Source organism: Macaca mulatta, chromosome 13 (assembly GCF_049350105.2).
Source record: "Macaca mulatta isolate MMU2019108-1 chromosome 13, T2T-MMU8v2.0, whole genome shotgun sequence".
NCBI classification, from domain to species: domain Eukaryota; kingdom Metazoa; phylum Chordata; class Mammalia; order Primates; family Cercopithecidae; genus Macaca; species Macaca mulatta.
The window spans coordinates 10538927-10562100 of NC_133418.1; the positions used below are offsets into that span (position 1 = coordinate 10538927).

At 38.9% G+C, this 23174-nt stretch overlaps 2 protein-coding genes across 4 annotated transcripts in view; one reads left to right on the forward strand and one right to left on the reverse strand.

The window, feature by feature from the left end:
- The first annotated feature begins 859 nt into the window (after positions 1-859).
- Positions 860-23174, forward strand: part of IL18RAP (interleukin 18 receptor accessory protein) — a 34182-nt gene continuing 11867 nt past the window's right edge. Inside the window, exons 1-7 of one of the 3 annotated variants that reach the window (XM_077958941.1) lie at positions 860-938; positions 1083-1233; positions 3076-3128; positions 4268-4437; positions 4904-5228; positions 5324-5507; positions 19692-19842. In XM_077958941.1, coding sequence (XP_077815067.1) covers positions 4368-4437; positions 4904-5228; positions 5324-5507; positions 19692-19842 — 730 coding nt within the window. In that variant the 5' untranslated portion in view covers positions 860-938; positions 1083-1233; positions 3076-3128; positions 4268-4367. Of the gene's footprint in view, positions 1234-3075; positions 4438-4903; positions 5229-5323; positions 5508-19691; positions 19843-23174 lie in introns of those variants that run through there. The other 2 variants (XM_015113031.3, XM_077958940.1) reach the window with 2 other exon arrangements.
- On the reverse strand, positions 11910-13407 carry LOC144333681 (DDB1- and CUL4-associated factor 13). The gene has a single exon (XM_077958942.1). It carries the CDS (start codon positions 13368-13370, stop codon positions 12033-12035), a length of 1338 nt encoding a protein of 445 aa, XP_077815068.1. The 5' UTR covers positions 13371-13407; the 3' UTR covers positions 11910-12032.

A 23174-nucleotide genomic window follows, 5' to 3' on the forward strand; every position in this document is an offset into this window, starting at 1 on the left:
TCTCCAAAACCTCCCAGGTCTCCTGCCCTTGTTCTTATTACTTGGCCTGTTGCCACATGACATTGTGAGCCGGAAGCATCACGTGTCTGGAGTGTCTGTTTCTCTGCTCCTTGTTACCACTCTTGGAATAGGCGTGGCACAAACCCTCATCCTCTCGGAATCCTAGGTAGACTCATGACCAGTAGCAGATACATTTTGGGGGTTCTTTTCTGTCTACAGTTACTAATTCTTCTCGTATCCTCCTACCCTCACCTCAGGTAAACACTTATTTTGCTTTCACGCCAAAGTAAATTTAGTTTTCATTTGTATTTCATGTTACTCTCTCTACATATATGTAGAAGCAGCCTGGAGCTTTGATGTGCTCAGCCGTGCCAGCCTTACCTTTATTAGAATACTGGACTCTTGACGGAGGATGTTATCTAGACTTAACCAAGATGGTTTCTAGACAAAACTCGTTATGACTATTGTGGTCTCAGAGTGTTTGAAGTATTGAATGGTTTCAGTTGCTGTAGCAAAGGAACAATGGTGTTTTCAATTATATGTTATATTCTGAAACTGTCTTTCAATAGGAACAAAAAAACCCCAGTAATTTAGACATTAAATGTATTTTCCTTTGTGTATCAATAAATTATTTCTTTATAAAATTGGCGTTGGAGAGGTAATTTTTCTTTTTCAAAATTAGAAAGTTAATCACAAAATAGGCTTTAGTGTTAATCTCAAAGGTCACACTTTTGGAGGTTGGTTTTACAAGAAGAAAAACAAAACCCACAGTTGAGAAATTGAGTTGAGAGTTAATATTCTTCACAGGAAATTCCTGTAAAGGAAACCAGCTTACTCACTCTTTCAACTAAACCCAACCACAAACTTTATCTCGTCAAGGAGGTTGGTCAGAGAAGAGTTTTAGATGCTTCTTCTTCAGAGCATTTCCTAGGAAAGAGGTAGTTTATTTGATTTTCCTCTGTGTGACCATCCATTTCACAATGTCAATGGTCATTTACAAAATAAGGTTTTCCTTTTTCATCCAGTTATAACTCATTATTTTTGAGCTGATGCGCGTTACATGGCTACTGTGTCTTCTCCAGGTATCTCTCTGGATAGGAAGAAATATAGTAGAACCCTTTGAAAACGGATATTCTCACATATTTTCCTTCAGATACAAAAGCCGGCAGTCACTGAAATAAGGACTTGAAGTTCCTTCCTCTTTTTTTTATGTCTTAAGAACAGGAAATAAAGGTAAGAGAGTGGTACTTTTTTTTTTTTCCCCACTAGATTTCCTAACCAGAAAATATAAGTTGGGAAAAGAGTTTAAATAATTTTATAAATGAATTGCTAACACAATTACTTTTCAAGAACTATTTTAGAATAACAAATGGGTTATTTACTAACAGAATTTTCATCTCCATATATATGGAGTCTTCACTAAAAAAAGAGGTGGTTATAAAATAAACCTGTTTATAGTGCTTTGAGCATTTTACAGGAAGGGCTAAGAGCAGAGAAATTCAAGATGTTTGCCAAATTTGAATGCCCATTTAAACTTAACTGTGACATCTTTGATGGCAGGCACTACGGCTTCATTTTCCGTTATCCCTAGACAATGGGGTCTAAAGCCACCACAGACCATCTGAGAATCATAATGATACTAGTTGAATTAAATACTGTCACTATTACACGAGACCAAATCTCTGTCTGCAGGTGTTCTCTGTGTAAAGTGGTTTAAGTCTGCCTTTGATGGTGATATTTCTCTCCCTGGGCCTCAGATCCCTGTTGACACTGCTTTCTCCAGCACTTTTCTCTCTCTTCCCCGTTTCCCACCACAAAGTTTTGTGGGGAAAGTTTAGTTCATTATTTCTCCCAGAGACAGCTGAAGGTGTAGACTTGACAACTGAAAGGGAAATCTTCATCCTCTGACAAAAGATACGTGATTCTCCAAAAACGCATCTGGAAAATAACTGAAGAGATTCTGTAGATTCTCCCAGTGCTGTTAGACTCTCAGTTCCTTCTGTGAAGGACAGCGTATGGTGATGAGGAAATCAGAAGCTTTGAGACCCTCTATACCTAGATATGAATCCCCCTGCTAATACTTACCAGGTATGTGATTATCATTGAGAATGGACACTGCCATTCCAAGCAATGCGAGCCTTGGTTGTCCATCTGTAATACGAGAAGGACAGTGCTCCGCTTCACTTTACAGAAAGTAAATGAGAGCCACATTATTTTATTCCCATAAGCAGAGTCTGAGGCTTGCTTTGGCTTAAGTTGTCCAGTGCTCAATAAATGATGTCCTCTGCATTTGTGTGGCTCCTTCCGATTCAGTGAAGCATGTTAGTGACGGCAGCATGGAAACCATCACTTAGATATTAGACGGCCTTCAAAAGGTAGATATTAACAAGCAAGCCACACAGTGTGGGCACGTTGTCCCACATAAATGAGACTTCCAGAATGGGCTTGGGCTCACATCGGTCAGTTGCCCACAATGCTGGCAACAGCTACTGTGACTCAGCACTGACCCACCTCCCCAAGCTCTATGCTCATCCCTGAGCAGGGCTTCTCAAAGATGTCTCCTGGATGAGCATGGTGGCTCTGACGCTTGTTTATAATGTAGGTTCCGTTGTTCTTCTCCTTGAGAATCTGATTTAATAAGTCCTCGGGAAGCCCAAAAATCTGCATTTGTAATAAGTGTTTCATGTGATTATTATAATCAAGAGGATTTGAGAAACACTGTCCCAGAGTGAAAGCTGAAGTCTGAAATCAGCCCCAGGCAGCCGGAGGTCTGAGGCCGGTGGGTGGGTGGCTGCATCCTAGGCAGTATCTCTCATCTCAAGGTTGGCAGAAATTCCTGAGGGCTGGAGACCGCTGGGCGTCGTGGTAACTAATTTGCTATAGGCTTGGACATTTGGACATAAATTGCAAGATGGTAGAGCTGGAATGATCTTAGCAATCATCTGGCCTTATGATTTACAAGTCAGGGAGCTTTTTTAAAAATTACAAATATCCTGACTTAAACATCAGAAATTCTGATTCCCTCATTCTAAGGTGGAGGAAGTACTGATACAGTCCAGACATTTTATTTTGCAGGTAAGAAAGCTGAAGTCCAGAAAGAGACTACGTGATTTAACTGGAGTCACACAGTAAGTCAATTGCCATAGTAGATTGCAATGTGTTTGCTCTGACGACTCTGGAAGTGTTTGTCATTTCTGAAAAAGTGAGCAGAGATCGTGTTTCAGAAATCATATCTCCTGACCCTAGGAGAGTGCCAGAGGAATAATCTCTGCTCTTCAGGATCTCCCAATCTAGTGGGAGGACAAGGTGTAAGGAACAACTCATCTACTGCAGCACGGTTAAATCCTGAACAAGTCATTACTGAGCTCCTGTTATTAGCTAGGCACCATTCCTGGAGAGAGGCTGCAGGACTCGGAAAGACAAACTCAGTTCCTGCTGGGATGGAACTTGTATTCTAGTTGGGGAGAAGTTTTAGGAATAAGATATTTTCAGGCAATAATGTGTGCTAAGACAGAAGTCATCTAAAATGAGAAGCAAGAGAGAGGGTTGTTGGCAAGAAGGGAGGGAGGAGCTTCTTTATCCAGGTGGTCAGGGAATGACTCTCCAAGGAAGAAATCAGAGATAAGACATGAGAGAGCCAAACGCTACAGGGTTTGTCCATGGTGCTCTGGAATCTGTGCTTCATCACATGGGTGGTGGGAGCTGGTGGCGTCTTGGGCATGGAAATGAGATGCTCAGGCTTGCTTCTTAGGAAGATGTGTCTGGTGATGGAGCTGGAGGATTGTTTTTTCAGAGACTTTGTGGACAAGGGAAAGGCAAGTGGGAAGACCATATATACAGAGTAGTATGTGCAAACATTCTCAAATTTTATCAGTAGGAGCTATATCTCTAGATTTCTTAACCGTGAACAATCTGGCATTTTTATTCAATGTGCGTCATTTTTTTCAGGAAAAGTTAAACATAACTCTTTCCAAATTACTCATGGAAATATACATGCTAGGTGAGCACATGAGACAAAAAAGATTAATGAGGGGAAAATGGCATTAAAAGAACACACTACATAGAGCCTAGGGATATCGGGAGCTTAAGATGATTTGTAAGACATGACACAATTGAAAAGGTTGTTCCACACAATTGGAAATACCCACGTAAGTTAGAGGCATGTGAAGGCCGGTTTGGGTAGGACCTGCCCTTTCAAAGCTTCCTGTGTAAGTTGCACTTCAGTCACCGGTTCTGATTTCTTCATTTCCCATTTCTTGATTTACAGAAATGAAGGGGATACGCAGGGCAGAGTTCTGAATCTCAAAACACTCTACTCTAGCAATGGAATGAAATTATTGGAGTGATGACAGGAACATGGGAGAACAATGCTCTATTTGGGCTGGATGTTTCTTTGGCTTGTCTCAGGAGAGAGAATTAAAGGATTTAATATTTCAGGTAGGAATTTTCACTTTTCATGTTAGCACTGTGGGTCTGTGGTCAAACGTAAAGTGATGGATAACCTGATATATCAGCAGCATGACATATTAATACACAACCTTTCCATCCTACTGCTAAAAAGGGACTGAGAGGAGAATTATTGGGGTGAACAGCTTTCAGCTGATACCAAGCATTGAGCAGGTACCCTGTTACTGTAGTTGAGTGTTCAGTGAGAGCAGCTGAAGAGGGATGAGCCAGGGTTCTACCGTCTTTTCCAGGAAACCAGGGCTGCTGCTGGTGATGCTGGAGTCCACTGGGAGGGAATTAGAACAGGCACTTCCTTTCCCCTACAAAATGGACAGTGAAGAAGAAAGACACACAAGGAAGCTTAATCTCTTGTTAAATCAAGTACTAGATGTAAATGTAAGCTAGAATTCCATTTTCTAATGTGTTTCCGCGTTGTTCTGTTTATTATGATTTTCAGGTTGTTCCACAAAAAAACTCCTTTGGGCATATTCTACAAGAAGTGAAGAGGAATTTATCTTATTTTGTGATTTACCAGAGCCACAGAAATCACATTTCTGCCACAGAAGTCAACTCTCACCAACACAAGTCCCTGACCACCTGCCCTTCACGGATAGTAAGGACCTACCTGATGTCCAATGGTACCGACAACCTTCGAATGGAGACCCATTAGAGGACATTAGGAAAAGCTATCCTCACATCATTCAGGACAAATGCACCCTTCGTTTTTTGACCCCAGGGGTGAATAATACTGGGTCATATATTTGTAGACCCAAGATGATTAAGTACGTTCCAAATGTATTTCTATCTGAAAATGTTTCCAAATCCTCTATTATCTAGACAAAATATCTATGTTCACAGGATCTTGTTAATTTCCTAGGAGCCCCTACGATGTAGCCTGTTGTGTCAAGATGATTTTAGAAGTTAAGCCCCAGTCAAATGCATCCTGTGAGAATTCTGCATCACATAAGCAAGACCTACTTCTCGGGAGCACCGGCTCTATTTCCTGCCCCAGTCTCAGCTGCCAAAGTGATGCACAAAGTCCAGAGGTAACCTGGTACAAGGTAAGAGTGAATTCTCTAAAATTAATGTAAGAGCATTGTTTTTACGGTATCATCTTCATGGGTTTTTTTCATGGAAAACCGTGTTTGAGAATCTGGGGTCTACAGCTTCCCAAAAACTGGTCCTGTGCCTCTGCAGGAGATCTGACTTTCTAAAATAATCGTGTCCCCTGGGAAGCCACAGAGCTTGATATTCTAATTATTAGAGGCATCCTTTTGATCAACACTAGAAAAACTTCTAAAATGCAAGTATACTACACATGAGGTTAGACATAAACCTACTAACATCTGCTAATGTAGGAAGATAGGTTCACTCATTTTCACTGTCTTCGGAAAGCAACAGGCATTGCAAAGGGGAAGAGAGCATCCAACACGTAAGTCTTGAAGGGTTTGTGAAAGATATGGGAGCCTGAAATACATTCTCAAAAGGACAGCTCTTGGAGGACAGTTAGGACAAATCCAAGGTGGACCTCAGTGACAGATGTCTTGTGCAGGTGAGATGATGGAAAGGAGTACAGTGCTAAGAGAAAAAGGGAACAAGAGCAAGTTTCACAATGACTTTGAGCTATGAACCACATGTACGTGAACTCCCATAACAGAAGAACTTCATATTTCCGTCGGGTTTTATAGCGTTTCCAAGTGCTACCAGATGACGAAATGCTGCCTAACCATCTCCTCCAACAGGGCCCCCTGTCAGTTGACTCTTGGGTGGTGGAATCCAGCAGTAGAATCTAAATCGCTTCCTACAATTGCAATAACTATTTGAAGTCCAATAATTTGTCTTCAAAATTATGCACAATTTTGTATTCAACCTCATAATATATGTGTTTATTAATATAAAAATATCATTCTAAATTGCTACTGATTAAAGTCAGAAAGATGAGTTATGTTTATCTAATGGTTTAATGCATCCCAAATTTTAACAATGAGAGTCTCCTGGGGATACAGTTACCATGGTATGAGGAGACATTTCCCTACTTGATTCCTGAGACTCCATGCTAATAGGAGGACAGATGTTATCACATCCTTTACAGAAATAAATATACAGGGAAGACGAATGGCATGAGGTATGGTCTCACGTTTGTGTTTTTATATGACACTGAAAGAATGCTGGTCTCAATAAAACCCTAATTTCAGAAACATTCATTTCATAACCTCTAAAATGAGGTTAGTAAGAAGAGCCAATAGTTTTGTTCATTATTTTCACTTCTCTCTCAAGAACAAAACTTCCTTTGGTTCAAAGTATCTGTCACCCAGGATGGCAGCTGTCTTGTCTTGGTGGGCTGTTCTCAGGCCAGTAAAGCAGTCCTGTCCCCATTATTTCAGATGAAAATGTGCTTGGCTTTTCAATGATCATACACCTGAAGTGAAAGTTATGGATTTTTACTTTTCAGGCGAGCACATAATAGTTTCCAGCTATCTGCAAATATTACTTTTATAAACTAAACCCTAAAACTGCATGACATTCACAAAAGGAAGCTCTGTTTCACTTCCCTGGGGCTTTGACTGCAAATGTCAACAGGTGTTTAATGGTGGACAGGCAGCTACCCTAAGGATAGGTGAACAATGGCTGTTATTAAAATTGTACCTCAGATACAGATTGGAACAGGTCCTGGTTGTGTGAATTACACATATGTGCATGTGCACTCACACACGCACATGCACACACAAGCACATAGTAACCTGGAAATCACAGACCTTATGGCAGTAGTACATCACTAAAAATGATGGCATTAGGCAGGAAAAAACATCTACTACCTTTTTCCTTCATGCTAACCCCCAGATTCTCAGGTGGTGGGTGGGTCATACCTATGACCCATCTCTGAATAGATGAAGCTGACACCGGCTGAGAGAATGAAAACATGGCTTTATTGAATTCAAATGAAACTGCTGACCAGGGATTACCCACCAGATATGCAGAGTATACAACTGAAATAAATCCCTGGGCTTGGAGCCTCTGGAGCATTCCACAATATTTTTAATTGGCAAATTAAAAACAAGCTTGCAGACTGTTTTGAAAATATTTTCCAACTTCTTTATTTTAAAATTATTTTTAATTAACAAATCATAACTGTATACATTTACAGGATACAATGTGATGTTTTGATATACGTATACAATGTGGAGTGATTAACTTAAGCTAATTAACACATACATCACCTTGCTTACTTATTTTTTGTGGACAGGCATTTGAAACTTACTCTCTTAGTTATTTTGAAATGTGCAATACAATATTATTGGCTATAGTTATCCTGCTATGAAATATGTCTGAAAACTTACTCCTCCTATCTATCTGAAACTTTGTACTCTTTGACCAGTATTTCCCTGTTCACCCTCTTCTCCCCACCAACCAAGGCCCCACTAATCATCATTCTACTCTCTACTTCTATGAGTTCAACTTTTTAAAGTTCTATATATGAGTGAGATATTGCAGCTTTTCTCTTTCTGTGCCTGGCTTATTTAACTTAGCATAGTTTTCCAAGTTTATTCGTGTTTGTCCCAGATGATGGAATTTCCTTTTGTAAAGGCTGAATAGCATTTCATTGTGTACGTGTACCACATTTTCTTTGTTCATTCCTCTGTTGATGGACACTGAGGTTGATTCCATATCTTGGCTATTGTGAATAGTGCTGCAGTAAGCACAGGAGCGTAGTTAACCCTTTGCTGTATTGATTTCAATCTCTTTGGATATGTACCCAAAAGTGGGATTGCTGAATCATATGGTAGTTCTATTTTTAGTTTTTATTAATGAGTCTTCATAGAGTTTCTCATAATGGCTGTACTAATTTACATTTGTACCAACAGTGTGTAACAGATTTTTTTTTTTTTTATAAAAGCCACTCTAACAAATGTGAGGTCATATGTTGTTGTGGTTTCAATTTGTATTTCTCTGATTATTAGTGATACTCAGCATTTTTTCATATAGTTGTTGGTCATTTGCATCCTTTCTTTTGAGAACTACCTTTTTAGATCTCTTGCCTATTTTTAAAATGGGCTATTTGTTTTCTTGCTAATGCAGTGTTTGATTTCTTTATATATTCTTGATATTAACTCCTTATCAGATATATGGCTTGTAAATATTTTCCCCATTTGGTGGGTTGTCTCTTTATTCCGTTGATTGTTTCCTTTGCTACATGGAAGCTTTTTAGTTTTATGCTATATCATTTGTCTATTTTTGTTTTTGTTGCCTGTGCTTTCAAGTTCATATTCAAAAAAATATTTGCCCATAACGATGCTGTAGAGCTTTCCACCTATGTTTTCTTTTAGAAGTTTTACAACTTTAGATCTTATATTTAATTCTTTAATCCATTTTGAATTGATAGATCATATGTGCTATGAGATACAATTTCATTCTTCTCCCTGTAGACAATCAGTTTTCCTAACATCATTTATTGGAGAGATAATCCTTTCCCCATTGTGTGTTCTTGGCATGGTGTTGTTTTCTTTTGTTTTGTTTTGTTTTGTTTTTTTAAATATATTGACTGCGAATGTGTAGGTGTCTTTCTGGGCTATCATATTCCATTTGTTGATGTGTCTGTTTTTATGCCAGTACCATGCTGTTTTGATTTAAATGGCTTTGCAATATATTTTGGAATCAGGGAGTGTGAAACATCTAGCTTTGTTCTTTTTGCTCAAGATTGTTTTGGTTATTTGGGGTCTTTTGCAGTTCCATATGAATTTAGGGATAGTTTTTTGTATTTCTGTAAAAAATAACAAAAGGGTTGGTTTTGAATGCATAGATCACTTTGAGTAGTAAGGACATTTTCTCAATATTAATTCTTCCGATCTATGGACACAGGATACCTTTATATTTATTTGTGTTTTCTTCCATTCCTTTTGTTGGTTTTTTAAATCATTTTCAGTATATAGGTCCTTTACCTTCTTGGTTAAATTTATATCCAACTATTTTACTATTTTGGTTCCTATGGTAAGTGGGCTTGTTTACTTAATTTCCTTTTCTGCAGACAGTTCATTGTCAGTACAGGGAAACACTACTGATTTTTATATGTTGATTTTATGTCCTGCAATTTTAATGAATTCATTTATCACTTCTAACAGTTTTTTGGTGGAGTCTTTAGAGTTTTCTACAGATGAAATCGTGCCATCAACAAATAAAGACAATTTTACTTGTTTTTCTACTAAAATGCTTTTTATTTCTTTCTCTTGCCTAATTGCTCTGGCTAGGACTTCCAGTACTATGATGAAAAGAGGTGGTAAGAATGCACATTCTTGTTTTGTTAATCCGATCTTAGAGGAAAAGATTTCAACTTTTCACAATTGAGTATGACATTAGCTATGGGTTTGTCATATATGGCCTTTGTTGTATTGAGGTACATTCCCTCTATGCTTAATTGGTTGAGGGTTTTTACATGAAGGGTGTTAAATTTTGTCAAATGATTTTTCTGCATCTATTGAGATATGGTTTTTATCTTTCATTTTATTAATGTAGTCTATCATATTTATTGATTTGTGTGTACTGAATTGCATCCCAGGGATAAATCCCACTTGATCATGGTGAATGATTCTTTTAATGTATGGTTGAATTTGAGGATGAATATTTTGTTGTGGATTTTTGCATCTGTATTTTTCAGGGATACTGACCTGTAATTTTCTTGTAATACCCTTTTCTGGCTTTGGTATCAGTGTGATGCATGCTTCATAAAATTAGCTTGAAGTTTTATTACTGATTCAGACTCCTTATTCATTATTGGTCTGTTTAGATTTTCTATTTCTTTATGATCTTGGTAGGTTGTATGTGTCTAGGAATATAGCTGTTTCTTTTAAGTTATTCATTTTATTGGCATATAATTGTTCATAGTAGCTTCTTATAATCCTTTGTATTTTTGTGATATTGATTGTAATGTCTCCTCTTTCATTTCTGATTTTATCTATTTGAGTTTTCTCTTTTTTCTTAGTCTAGCTAAGAGTTTGTTGATTTTGTTTTTAGTTTTTTCAATAAACCAACTCTTAGTTTCATTCATTTTTCCTATTGTTTTTCTAATCTCTATTTCATTTATTTCTGCCTTTATCTTTGTTATTTCCTTTCTTCTGCAAACTTTGGGCTTAATTTATTACCCCTTTTTCTAACATCTTTTGGTGTATCATTAGATTTTTTATTTGAAATCTTTCCTGTGTTTTGATACAGACATTCATTGCTATAAATTTCCCTCAGGACTGCTTTTGCTGCATCCCACATGTTTTAGTACATTGTGTTTTGACTTTTGTTTGTCTCAAGTTATTTTTTAACTTACTTTTTATTTCTTCTTTATCCCATTGGTTGTTTAGGCGCATTTTGTTTCATTTCTGCATGTGTGCATATTTTCCAAGATATTTTCTGTTTTTAGATTTCTACCTTTATGCCTTTGTAACCCAAAAGGACACTTGATATGATTTCAATTTTCTTAAAGTTGTTAAGACTTATCTTGTAGCTGAACATATCCTTCCTGGAAAATGTTCTATGTGTACTTGAGAAGGATGTGTATTCTGCTGCTGTTGGATAGAATGTTCTGTATATGTCTGTCAGGTCCATTTGGTCAAAAGCATAATTCAAGGCCAATTTTTGAAGTTTATTTTCTGCTTAAATGAGTTGTCCATGGTTGAAATTAAGGTACTGAGTTTCTTACTATTATTGTATTGCAGTCTTTCTCTTTCTTCATTTAATAATTGCCTTACGTATTTAAGTGCTCTAATATTGGGTGCCTATGTAGCTACAATTGTTATACCCTCTTAGTGAATGGACTCTTCATCATTATACAATGATCTTTCTTGTCTCCTTTTATAGTTTTTGACTGAAAGTCTATTTTGTCTGATATAAGTAGAGCTATCCCTGCTCTCTGTTGGTTTTCGTTTGTATGGAATATCTTTGTTCATCCTTTCCCTTCTAGTCTATATGTGTCCTTATTAGTAAATCTCTTGAGGGCAGCATATAGCTGAATTTTTAAAAACCCATTTAACCTTTAAATGTCTTTTGATTGGAGACATATTGTAAATGGTTTGATTAATCCATTTATATTCAAGGTAATTATTGGTAGATAAGCACATGCTGTTGCCATTTTGTAACTTATTTTCTGTGTGTTTTGTAGGTTTTTTTGTTACTTTTTCTCTGTTGGTATCTTCCTTTGTGTTTTGATGGCTTTCTTTGGTGCTACGCTTTGAATCTTTTATGTTTATGTTTTGTGCAACCACTACACGTTTTTGTTTTGTGGTTACTACGAGGCTTCCATAAAACACTTGTAACAGGCTATTTAAGCTAATAACAACTTAACTTTATATACCAAAACTACACTTCCATTTCCTCTCCCCTACCTTTTATGGTTTTGATGTCAAATTTTACATTTGTTGTAGTTTCTATTTGTTAATGATTTATTACAGCTAGGGTTGTTTTTATTAGTTTTGTCTATTAACTTTCTTTTTTTTTTTTTTTTTTTTTTTTTTTTTTTTTTTTATCTAGTACCAGCACTTTTATTTGTAGAGTTCTCAAATCAAAAGTAACAAATAATTATACATCAGGATTGTTAGGAATACCAATTATTTTACAACTGCCACTATATGTTTCTTCTTCTCTGACACAATTGGCACAGATCCAGGCTTGCTGTGTTTAATACGATTCACTTCCTTTCGTCGACGAGCTTCTTTCATGATGCGCTGTTCCTGAATCTGGCTGTAGATAGATTTTGGTAGATGTCGATGACGAGCTATACGTTTTATATGAGGATAATGCTGAAATTTTTCCTTCAATTTCTGGTTATAATCTTTGGCTGCTTTTTCTCGTGATGTAAGCACACCCAATTTTTCAGAAGCATTAGCTTTCCACAGGCGAATGTTCATTTCATCAGATCCACACATAATATACTTGCTGTCGGAAGTCCATTTTACACAGATAACATGCTGCATTCTCTTTGTGTGATATACCTCCCTGCTTCGACTTTTGTCTACAGGAAAGATTCGAATAGATTTATCGAAACTAGCAGACACAAACTCCTTCCCAGTGGGAGAGTAATCCACATCAAGCACTGCAGATACATGATCCATATGGACCATTACAGGAGTGTCCAGTGCACGCATATCAAAAGTATATAAGTTATAATCTTCATTTGCTGCTGTAAAAATGAAAGCTTCCATAGGGTTCCAACAGATTGTATTTGTTCTCATATCTAAGATAACCTTTTTCAAAGGAGTAGCTTGCCTCATATCGTACAGTACTATATTCCTGTCAGATGCACAACTTCCCAAGAGAAAAGTCTCAACTGGGTTAAATTTAACACTACTTATACTGTCAAATCCCCAGGTCATTGAACATATAGGATTAGTTCTTTGTTCATCCCAAATGTCTACTTGCTGTCCACATGTGGCAAAAACAGCTTCTTTCCAGTGATGATCAATCCCAGTATACACTGTCTTTCCTAATATCGTATGTAATGGCTCTTCCTCCTCTCCATAGCCTGGCCCATCCATTTTCCACTGCTTCACAGTTTTGTCATCACCAACAGTGAAAAAAGAAGTCCCACAAAAGCGAGTACATATTCCTCGTACAAAGCCTTCATGTGCTTGTATTGTACGGATACAATTCCGCTGAGTCAGGTTCCAAATTCTAACCTCTCCATCGCATGCCCCAGAAAGGATAGTAGCCAGGTTCTTTGGATGCTTTGCCAAGCAATTGACTCCATCACGGTGACCATCCAGAGACGCAAGGAATGGTTTTGCAAATACTCGTTCCAGTTTGGTAGCATTTAAAGCTCTTACATATTCTCGTGGGACCTCAAAAGGATGTAAAGTAGGATCATAGTTTCTCGGAACTCTCTGTAAGTCCAACTTGGTTTCGCGGACATAATTGTCCGGATTCCGGCTCAGCATCTTCACCTTCATCTTGCTTGCTCCTACGGCCGGACTCCACGAGCTCTCCGGTACCTATTAACTTTCATAGTAATGATAAATGGCTTTATATACCACCCTTACATTATTAGAGAATTATGAATATGACTATGTATTACCTACTACCATTGAATTTTTTACTTTCATATTTTTTGTTATTAATTAGCAGGCATTCATTTCAGTTTAAATAATTCCCTTTAACAATTCTTAAAAGTAGACCACGTGGGGATGAACTCCCTTAGCTTTTGTTTGTCTGGGAAAGTTTTAATTTCCCTCTCATTTCTGAAGGACAGCTTTGCTTGGTTGGCAGTTTCTTTGGGTTTTTTTCCTTCAGCACTGAATATATCATCCCACTCTCTCCTGGCTGATAGAGTTTCTGCCGAGAAATCCACTGATAGCAATATTGAGACTTTCTTGAACATGGTAAGTTTCTCATCTCTTGCTACTTTCAGTATTCTTTCTTTGTATTTGAATTTTTGACAATTTGATTATGATGTATCTTGGTAAACCCCTTTTGGGTTGAATTTGATTGGCAACATCTGAGTGTCCTATGCATGAATATTGTCTTTCCCTAGATTTGGGAAATTTTCAGCTAGTATTCCCTTAAATACGCTTTCTGACTTCTTTTTTCTTCCATCTTCTAAACTTCCTATTATGTGATTCTGAGTTCTCTTGAAGGTGTTCCATAACTATAAGTCTTTTTCATTCTTTTTCTTTTTGCCCCTCTGACTAGATAATTTCAAATGTCATCTTTGATATCACTGATGCTTTCTTCTGCTTAATCAAATCTGCTGTTACTATTATAGTTCAGGTATTATATTCTTTATCTGTAGGATTTCTTTATTTTTCAAATAACCACCCTTCAAGGAGAAGGATTTCTATTTAAAAAAATTTTTTTTTCTGTTTCTCTATTAAACTTTTCATTTTGTTTGGGAATTGTTTTCAACACTTATTTTATTTTTTTATACATATTTTCTTGTGGTTTCCTAAACTACTTTAAGAGGATTATTCTGAAGTTTTTTCAGTCATTTCTTAGATCTTTACTTCCGATTTCATTATGAGAGCTTTATTAGTTTCTTTTAGTGGTGTCATAGTTCCTTGATTTTTCATAATCATTGGTCCTTGCATTGGTGCCTATGCAGTTGAGGAAACAGCCACCTCTTTTGGTGTTTGTAGACGATCTTTGGTGGTAGCAGACCTTCACTGTTTAGTCTGGTCTGGGATTCCAGGTGGGCTACTTGGTAGCAATCCCAGATAAGCAGACTTTGGTGTTGAGTTTTCTAGGTGGGCTTGGCTGTTTTCTGGGCACTGAGGTCAAGTGGAATTGCTTTCTGTGCTTCATGTTCCAGTGAGACCACTTTCTGAACTCTATTGTAAGGTTGAGTCGCCGGCTGGGCTCTGTGATTGCCTCTGATCAGGCAAAGCTGCAGACTGTCTTCCCAGATAGTCTACAACTTTGCCTGATCCGAGGCAGTCACAGAGCAATACCCTTCTGTCTTCCATTCACCCACAACATGAAGGAATTGCTTAATTAACTAAAAGGGCACCCAAATGCCCTACATCTGGCTGAGAAATACTGTTGTTAGATTGTGTAGTTCGGCAGGACAACATGCCAGGCTCTGAGGCAAAGTGAGTTCTCTGGGATTGCTGCTTAGCAATTTGGGATGGGCAGGGGCAGAAGCTAGGCTACACAGATGTGTGTGGGCTTGATCTTGCCTCTGGGCCGGGGATAGCCTTAAGCAGAGCATTGAGGCTTGATTGGGTTGCTATTCACCTTCTGGGTCTGGGTGGGGCCAGCTGCTCCCTCTGCCGATAATTGCTGACCTGTGCTTGCCTCCTGGCCCGGGGAAGGCTGCAGGAAAGTGCTGGGGCCTGGCTGGGTCACCATGCTTGGAGATTATTAATTAAAATATTTAATGACTGAGAAAGTCAGAATTAAAGTGAGTTATTTATTATTTATTCTACTAACTTTTTCTATGTATTTTTCTAATTTCTAAAAATGTAATGAAAACACAGCCTTGGCATAAACAGACTTCATCTTGAATAAATAATAGTTACATTTAATGTAACAGCATTTTATGACCTTCAGCTAAGCAAATCCTTGACACAAGTCAAAATTATAATGAAGGGCAGTAGGAAAATCTCTTCTGTATTGGCCTAGGGCACCGAGATATGAGTTTTGACGACATTGCTGTGACCTCCTGTTAGTAGGACTTGCGCCTTGAATAACATTTCCATTGGTGGTTTAAGACAATCTCACTCATGCCACATTCTCTTGCCACACTTCTGACATGACTGCTGGGTTGATATTAAGCCCTATGTGGCATGGAAGCTTTTGTTTGTTTGTTTGTTTGTTTGCTTTAGAGATAGGATCTCATTCTGCTGCCTAGGTTGGAGTGCAGTGGTGTAATCACAGCTCACTGCAGTCTTGAACTTCTGGGCTCAAGTGATCCTCCAGCCTCAGGATCTCAAGTAGTTAGGACTACAGGCAAACACCACTGCACCCAGCTAATTTTAAAATTTTTTGGTAGAGAAAGGGTTTCACCATGTTGCTCAGGCTGGTTTCGAACTCATGGTTTCAACCAATCTTCCCGCGTTGGCCTTCCAAAGTGCTGGTATTACAGGTGTGAGCCATCATGCCAATCACAAAGAAGTTTGTTTTTTAAGATGGAATCTCTCTCTTTGTCGCCTAGGCTGGAGTGCACTGGCACAATCTTGGCTCACTGCAACCTCCACCTCCCGGGTTCAAGCTATTTTTGTGCCTCAGCCTCCCGAGTAGCTGAGATTACAGGTGTGGGCCACCACACCCAGTGAATTTTTGTATTTTTAGCAGAGATGGGGTTTCACCATGTTGGCCAGGCTGGTCTTGAACTCCTGACCTCAGGTGATCCACCTGCCTCGGCCTCTCAAAGTGCTGGGATTACAGGTGTGAGCCATCATGCCAACCACAAAGAAGTTTTGTACCTATACCTGATACTTCTTCTCATTTCCTGGTTCTTGTAACTGGTACCTGTTGGCATCCTGTGGGCCTAGTGCTGTGGAGAACTGGTGAGCATGGTGAGACTGACTAGATACAAAGATGAATGTGTTTCTAAATAAAGAAGAAGGTAATTTAATGAGTTTCTAAATAGGAAGAAGATAATTTAGATTATATTTCTCAAAACTGTTTCCAGGGTTGAAACATTGGCCTGTTTGATTATTCTTACGATGAACATTTCAGAACTCTGAAGATCTGGACAGCTTTCTAACACGTGTTCAAAACAATCATCTATATGCTGTCTAACCAACACTGAAACAGAGGAAGCATTGCCTTCCTTGTTCAGAACAGAATATTGCCACAGTTCATGGTTGTTTTAGCTTTGGGACAGCCCCATGATATGATTGATTTATTCTGAGTTGGCAGGCAAGTCTTTTCACTAAAACTGACATCAAGCCAGTTCTCTCTATTTTTGTTTGTGGAGTAGAATTTGTAACTTATGTTCATGATATTATATTTACTTCTGTTAAATGATAATTTGTTGTTTTTAGTTCATTCTACGTGTCAAGAGGTTGGAATTCTGATTTTGAATGCTGACATATTAGCCAATGCACGCAGGTTTGTGAGTCACGTAGATGAGATCAGCATGATGTGTTCTCACTCAAGCCCCTGCTAAAACCACTGACCAGGCTAGCACCAGGGAGAGAGTGCTCCGCTGTTGACTCCAGTTTGATCCTTCTAGTTGCATATGATTCATTCATCCGCAACGCAAGGTGCTGCTTAATTAACTAAAAGGGCACTCAAATGCTGTGTATCTGATCATTCAGTTCACAATGTACCTTTGGTTTAACAGAGAGATCATGGGAATATTTTTCAAATGACTCACTATAGCAAAGATACTCTGTTTCTGCTGTGCTCCTCTGAACCTCTAGTCTATTCAATTGTGGGCAACAATGAGATTACCTTGATATGATTGTTGTTAGCAAATGCAAGCTGGCTGATATTAACCATCACTTCCTTTTCTAAGGGTTCATAAACCATCTGTTAAATAATTAATTCAAGACTTTCACTAGAAATTGACATCTAGCCCATTATCAATAATTTCCATAATATACTCCATTCCCCTTAGAAGATAAATATTAGTTAAAAAAAATCTATCAATAGAATGTTGTTAGTTGATAACTGGGGCAAGAGACTGCAACTACACTTAACAGGAAAGAGCAGCATAGACAACAGAAACATAAAAGCAAAGGGGATATTCAGTGAATGGTCACACTGAATGGCTCACTGTGATGGCAGCTGAGAGTTCTTGAGTGGTTTAATTAGGACTAGAATGGAAATAAAAGTTGTCGGTTGCTTATGATGGTTACGGGGACCTTGTTGATGTGTTTGAACTTTACGAGTGTGAGTCCTGATCCAGGACAGGACAGAAAGAAGTGGAAAAAGGAAGAAGGTGGCAGATGCTAGTGATATTTTCATGTAATAAAATGAAAGATTAAAAGCTTTGACTGGGAGTGTGTGTAAAACAGATGAGTAGAATATTTGGAGTCTTTCTGGCTCAGCATATGTTCACAGTATTTATCAAGTTAGAGATAGTAGTAGTAAATTCAATTAGGGGCAGGAAAGATGTGATGAATACAGACCTGGACACAATGAGTCTATGATAAGGAACATTAAAATGGACATGGAAAACCTGAAAGGCACCAGGGAGAATGGGCCAGGGAGGAGAGTGAAATTAATGCAGGTCTTTGGAGTCTTCCCAGACTAGGTAGTGGAAGCCCAGCTAGGAGCCCCACTGTGTTGCCCAAATCCAGGAAGTACCATTCCCACAGAATAACACAGTGTGCATGATGCTCAGTAGCTGTACTGATGGGTAGTATAAGAAATCGATAATATTGCAGTGTAATAACTGTGTTCTTCTCCCTGCTTTACACATACCTTTAAAAGCCCTTTGCAGTGTCTTCAGCTTTTTTTTTTTTTTTTTTTTTTTAATGCCTCCATTTGTTTGAAGACTTACGGACACTATTCATCCAGATTCACAGTGGTGGATGTGCCTGTTTCCATATTCGGTTCATGACTGCTTCACATATGAGCAAAACCAAGAGTTCCCTGTGCAGCTGCATTAGCCTCTCTTTGTCCTATGAGGATGATCTGTAATCGTATTATCAGAATGGGTTTCCCATCATCCTTGGCATAAATTGCTTCTCCCTAATTTCTTTTCTTTGATGTTTCCTCTAAGTTCCATTTCATAAAGTCTTAATGATACACACTAAGCCTCACTTACCTTTTTGTGGGTAAAACGATGTATTATTCATTCCCCAGCCTCCCCCGTGGCTTAGGTAAGGTCTTAGGGATGGCTCTGTGTCCTCCCTCCATCACGTTCTCATGCGATTTATGACATGCCTCTTTCCCAAATTCTGATCTTTGTATGTTATCACTGCGTCCTCTGAAGCTTTATCTTTGAATTTCCCCCTGTGTTTTAAAACTTCCTTTGGAAAAATTCCTGATTCTTGAGATCATCTGGTGTATATTTAGCCTTGTATACCACCACCTCTTGGCCTTGTTTTGCTTCCTGTCCACAGCTGTCCTTCTCTGGCCGGTCTGTCCTCACCCTTAGTCTCCTTTCCAGCCTGCTGGAAATTCCTTCTTGGACCACAGGAAATACACTAGGGATGTGGCGTGGGGGAATCCCAGCTTCTACCAGTAGGCAGGCAAAGTGGAAGGGAAATTCTTTAATCAGAAAATGAAACTCAGAACCAGAAAAAAATGAGACTGATTCTCAGTGCTCTCACTTACCAGCTTTGTCAGAGAGAGAAAAAAGCCACTCACGTTCCAGAACCTCTGTTTATATAATACATATATATTCATTTATAAGTATGTGTTTATATATGTAAATATATACAATATGTTATATATATGTGTGTATATACGTGTGTGTCTGTGTGTGTGTGTATATATGTATATGTATACACACACACATTAAAAATTCATTTTGGTGTCAGCCCTTAGAACACTACATGTCTTCTAGAATACTCTCAGGGCTCCAAGTCACGCATGCTCTGGGAAGTCCCATGTTAAATAGCTCTTTAGGGGCTGATCAGGTTTGGATGTTTGACTCTCTCATTTTTATACATATGCAATTGTATCAGAAAATGCCTCTTATTTCAAATATACAAGTACAGTTTTTGAACACAATGTCTTCCTAGCTTGTGCGACACCCTTATCTTGGATTGACCTTCTTCCTCCGTGTTCAAATTTGTAAGATTTTCCTTTAGGTATGTATTTCATACAGTTTTTCTATGGCAAAAATTATCTGCTTAAAATATCTTTTGGATTAGAATGGAAAACTCCTCTCTATGACAAGGAGCAACCGAATCGTAGTGGATGAAGTTTACATCTATCACCAGGGCACATACGTATGTGATTACACTCAGTCGGATACAGCAAGTTCGTGGACGGTCAGAGCTGTTGTTCAAGTGAGAACCATTGGTAAGTGAGATTTTTATCTCAAGATTGAGATCTGAGAGCCAAATTAAAATTATCTTCTTTTGACTTAGTTAGTTTTTCCTCTTAGGGAAAAAAAAGGATAGTCATACATTTGTAATCACGTAAAACCTTTCATGGGGGCAAACATCAAAGTTGCCATCCCCCAAGGAAGACTAAGTTCTGAAACAGGTTCAAATTCTCACAAGTTGGGTTGTCCATGAATATATCCCTGATTTGCTTTTGTAATAAATTTAAAAAATGTATTAAACATTTCACACACAGAAATATTGTGACATCCAGGTACCTATCACCAGTTTTAACCATGTTACAATTTTCCCACATGCTTAAAATCATAATTTTTTTTTCTTTAAAGAAACAAAACATTGCAAAGACAACTTGACGTCTATGATCCCATTCTCTTCCAGGCCTTTGTTTCTGCAGTATAGTCACGTCTTGTCATGTATATCATTTCCATTTATGTTTTTATACTTTTTCTATGTAGGTATGCATCTATTAGTAAAATAGAATATTGTTTTCAGTTATGAAATGTGTTTTGTGTCATAAACACTTGGTATTATATTAAATTATTGGTCTGTCAATTTACACACCCATTAGCAGAAAATGCCCTTTATTCCCAAATAATATTTGGTGTTATCAGACTTTATGACTGGTGTTAAGTGGAGCTTCTTTTTTGTTTGTTGCTTTCTACTCCATAGTATACTTCCCTGGCTAATATGAGGTTGAGCATCTTGTTACATGTTTTGTGATTCATTGACTTTCTTCTGCAACTTGTCTATTTTTGCCCTAACCTTTCCTTTGGGTCATTCTTACTAGATCCGCAAGTATCAGCTTGAATCAACTATGTGATAGAATTAATTTAAATGTGGTCTAAGAAGTCAAAACATAAAAGAGCCAGTCACTCATGCTTTATATCAGAGAGCTACAGGGTGGTTGACGTAGCTCTTAGTTAAGATATTAATCTTCTTTTATTACAAGATACAAACCACACGGAGCACCCCAAGACCGAGTGAAACTCTCCTGCTCCTTGCACCCTCTAGCATTCAGAATTATTTTATATTACTTTAGATTAGATCTTATATAGGTAAGATTTCATTTCATATTATTAGATTGCTCCTTGAAAGACAAGTTAGAATGTGAATACCCCACTCACACTACTTTTCCCCTCCAAGTGATGTGTAATTGTACTTTTATTCAGCCATCACTCAGGTCCTCAAATTCTTCATGGCATAATCTGCTTTCCTCTCACCCGAGGGACACCTTGCAATATCTGTTGCAGCTATTTCAGTCAAGCCCTCTCTGTCATTATCCCTGTCTTCCTCATTTAGTCATTCATTCTCGCATTTATTCATTTCCACACAAATATTTACTGAACACCGAATATGCGTCAGGCTTGGAGCTAAGGCTGCAAGAATGAGCGTCCAGATGCTTTATCTGGCCTCCAAGAACTTTCCATTTTGGGAAGAAGACAAAGGTGAGGCAAGTTATTACAATACGGTGCAGTGAAAGACAGGAGCACTATGGGCACATGGAGGCCCACCAGACCTAACCTGGGGAAGCCCGCTCCAAGTGAGAACTGACGGATGAGGACACACCAGTTCAGTAAGGGTGGGGGAGCTTCCATTCCAGACTGAGGCAGCAGCAGAGCTGATGTCCAGGAGATAAAGGAGAGCACCTGGGAACAGGACTGACATCACACTCTTCTAATACGTGTGAGGTGTGATGAAGGAACAATGGGGAGGCTTTGAGGGTTTTAAGTGGGAGAATGTCATGACTGAACTTGTATTCAAGATAGATCACCTTGTTTGCTGGGTTGGAAGTGGGTTTTTAAAAGCAAGAATGGAGGCAGGGAGAAGAGTTAGGAAGTTCTGTGGTCAAGCAGGCAGTTGCTGATGGGGATCTGAACTAGGGAGTGGTGGAGGGAATGGAGAGAAGTGGATGACTTTGGAAATGTTTAGGAGGTACATCTAAATGATTTGGTGTTCGGGAGCAAGGAAGAAGGAAAGCAGGTGTCATGGATACAAGCCAGCCTTTGAGCTGGTCAAGGAGGGAATCTGCTGACAGAGCACATCAATACAGAGGATGAGAGCAGGCACAGTCATGGAGCAGCAGACTTGACTCATGGTTAAACCATGCCTCTGCTTGTGCCGTGAATAGACCTAGTAGAGGTGATGAGAAGTGGCTGGACTCATAAGTCAACAGAGCATGATGATGGTTTTTACGTAAAAGGTAGGAGAAAGAGAAGAATCAAGGATGTTTTTGTTTTCTGCCCTGGATAAGTTAGGGAATGGTGGCACCATTTAACGAGACTAAAAAGCTGAAGGGAAAGAGCATTTGAAGAGGAGATTAAGTATTAGGCTTAAAAGGACTTTTAGTCATCCAAGGTATGATGACAAGTAGGTATTCGGACAAGCCAGTCTGGAGAAGTTAGGGCTGGAGATACGAATGTGAAGATGGTCAATTTTTACATAATATCTGAAGCCAAAGAACTGAATGAGATCACCTAGGAAGTGAGTATAGAGACAGAAGGGCCTAGAGCTGAACCTGAGAATGCTTGAAGAGGTGGAAAAGAGGAAGACAATCCTCAAAGGGGATGGGAGCATACATCAGCAAGTGAATATCAGTGGAAGGGTGGCGAGAAGAGCAACAAAGAAAGTGAAATTGATGAGGTAGAAAAGACATAACCTCAGGCACCAAGACCTTTCATAGGGAAGAGGCCTAGAGGGTCAACTTAATACCCAGGGGTATCAGGAGGAGTGAAAGAACACTAGGAGAGGACTAATAGTTAAAAGAGACACAGAGGAAGGGACAAGCACAGAGAAGCGAATATAGCGGTTGAAGGTAAGCAGTAGAGTACAGGCACATGGAACCAAAAGAAGAGAGGGTTTCAAAGAGAGCATGGCCAACAGTGTCCAATGCTGCTAAGAGGTAAAGTAGATGAAATTTGATTATGCCCAATGGATTTAGGCGCATGGGTGGCACTGGTGAGTTTGGCTAAAGCAGTTTCAGTGGAATGATGGTGGCGGAAATCAGGTTCCATAGGAGGTGAGCGGGTGGAGGGAATTAGCACAGAGAACTGCCTTTCAAGAATTTGGCTGGGGCCGGGCGCGGTGGCTCAAGCCTGTAATCCCAGCACTTTGGGAGGCCGAGGCGGGCGGATCACAAGGTCAGGAGATCGAGACCACAGTGAAACCCCGTCTCTACTAAAAATACAAAAAATTAGCCGGGCGCGGTGGTGGGCGCCTGTAGTCCCAGCTACTCGGAGGCTGAGGCAGGAGAATGGCGGGAACCCGGGAGGCGGAGCTTGCAGTGAGCCG

Coding starts and splice junctions, on each gene's coding strand:
- LOC144333681 (XM_077958942.1), bottom strand. CDS start 13,370: ATGAAGGTGAAGATGCTGAGCCGGAATCCGGACAATTATGTCCGCGAA.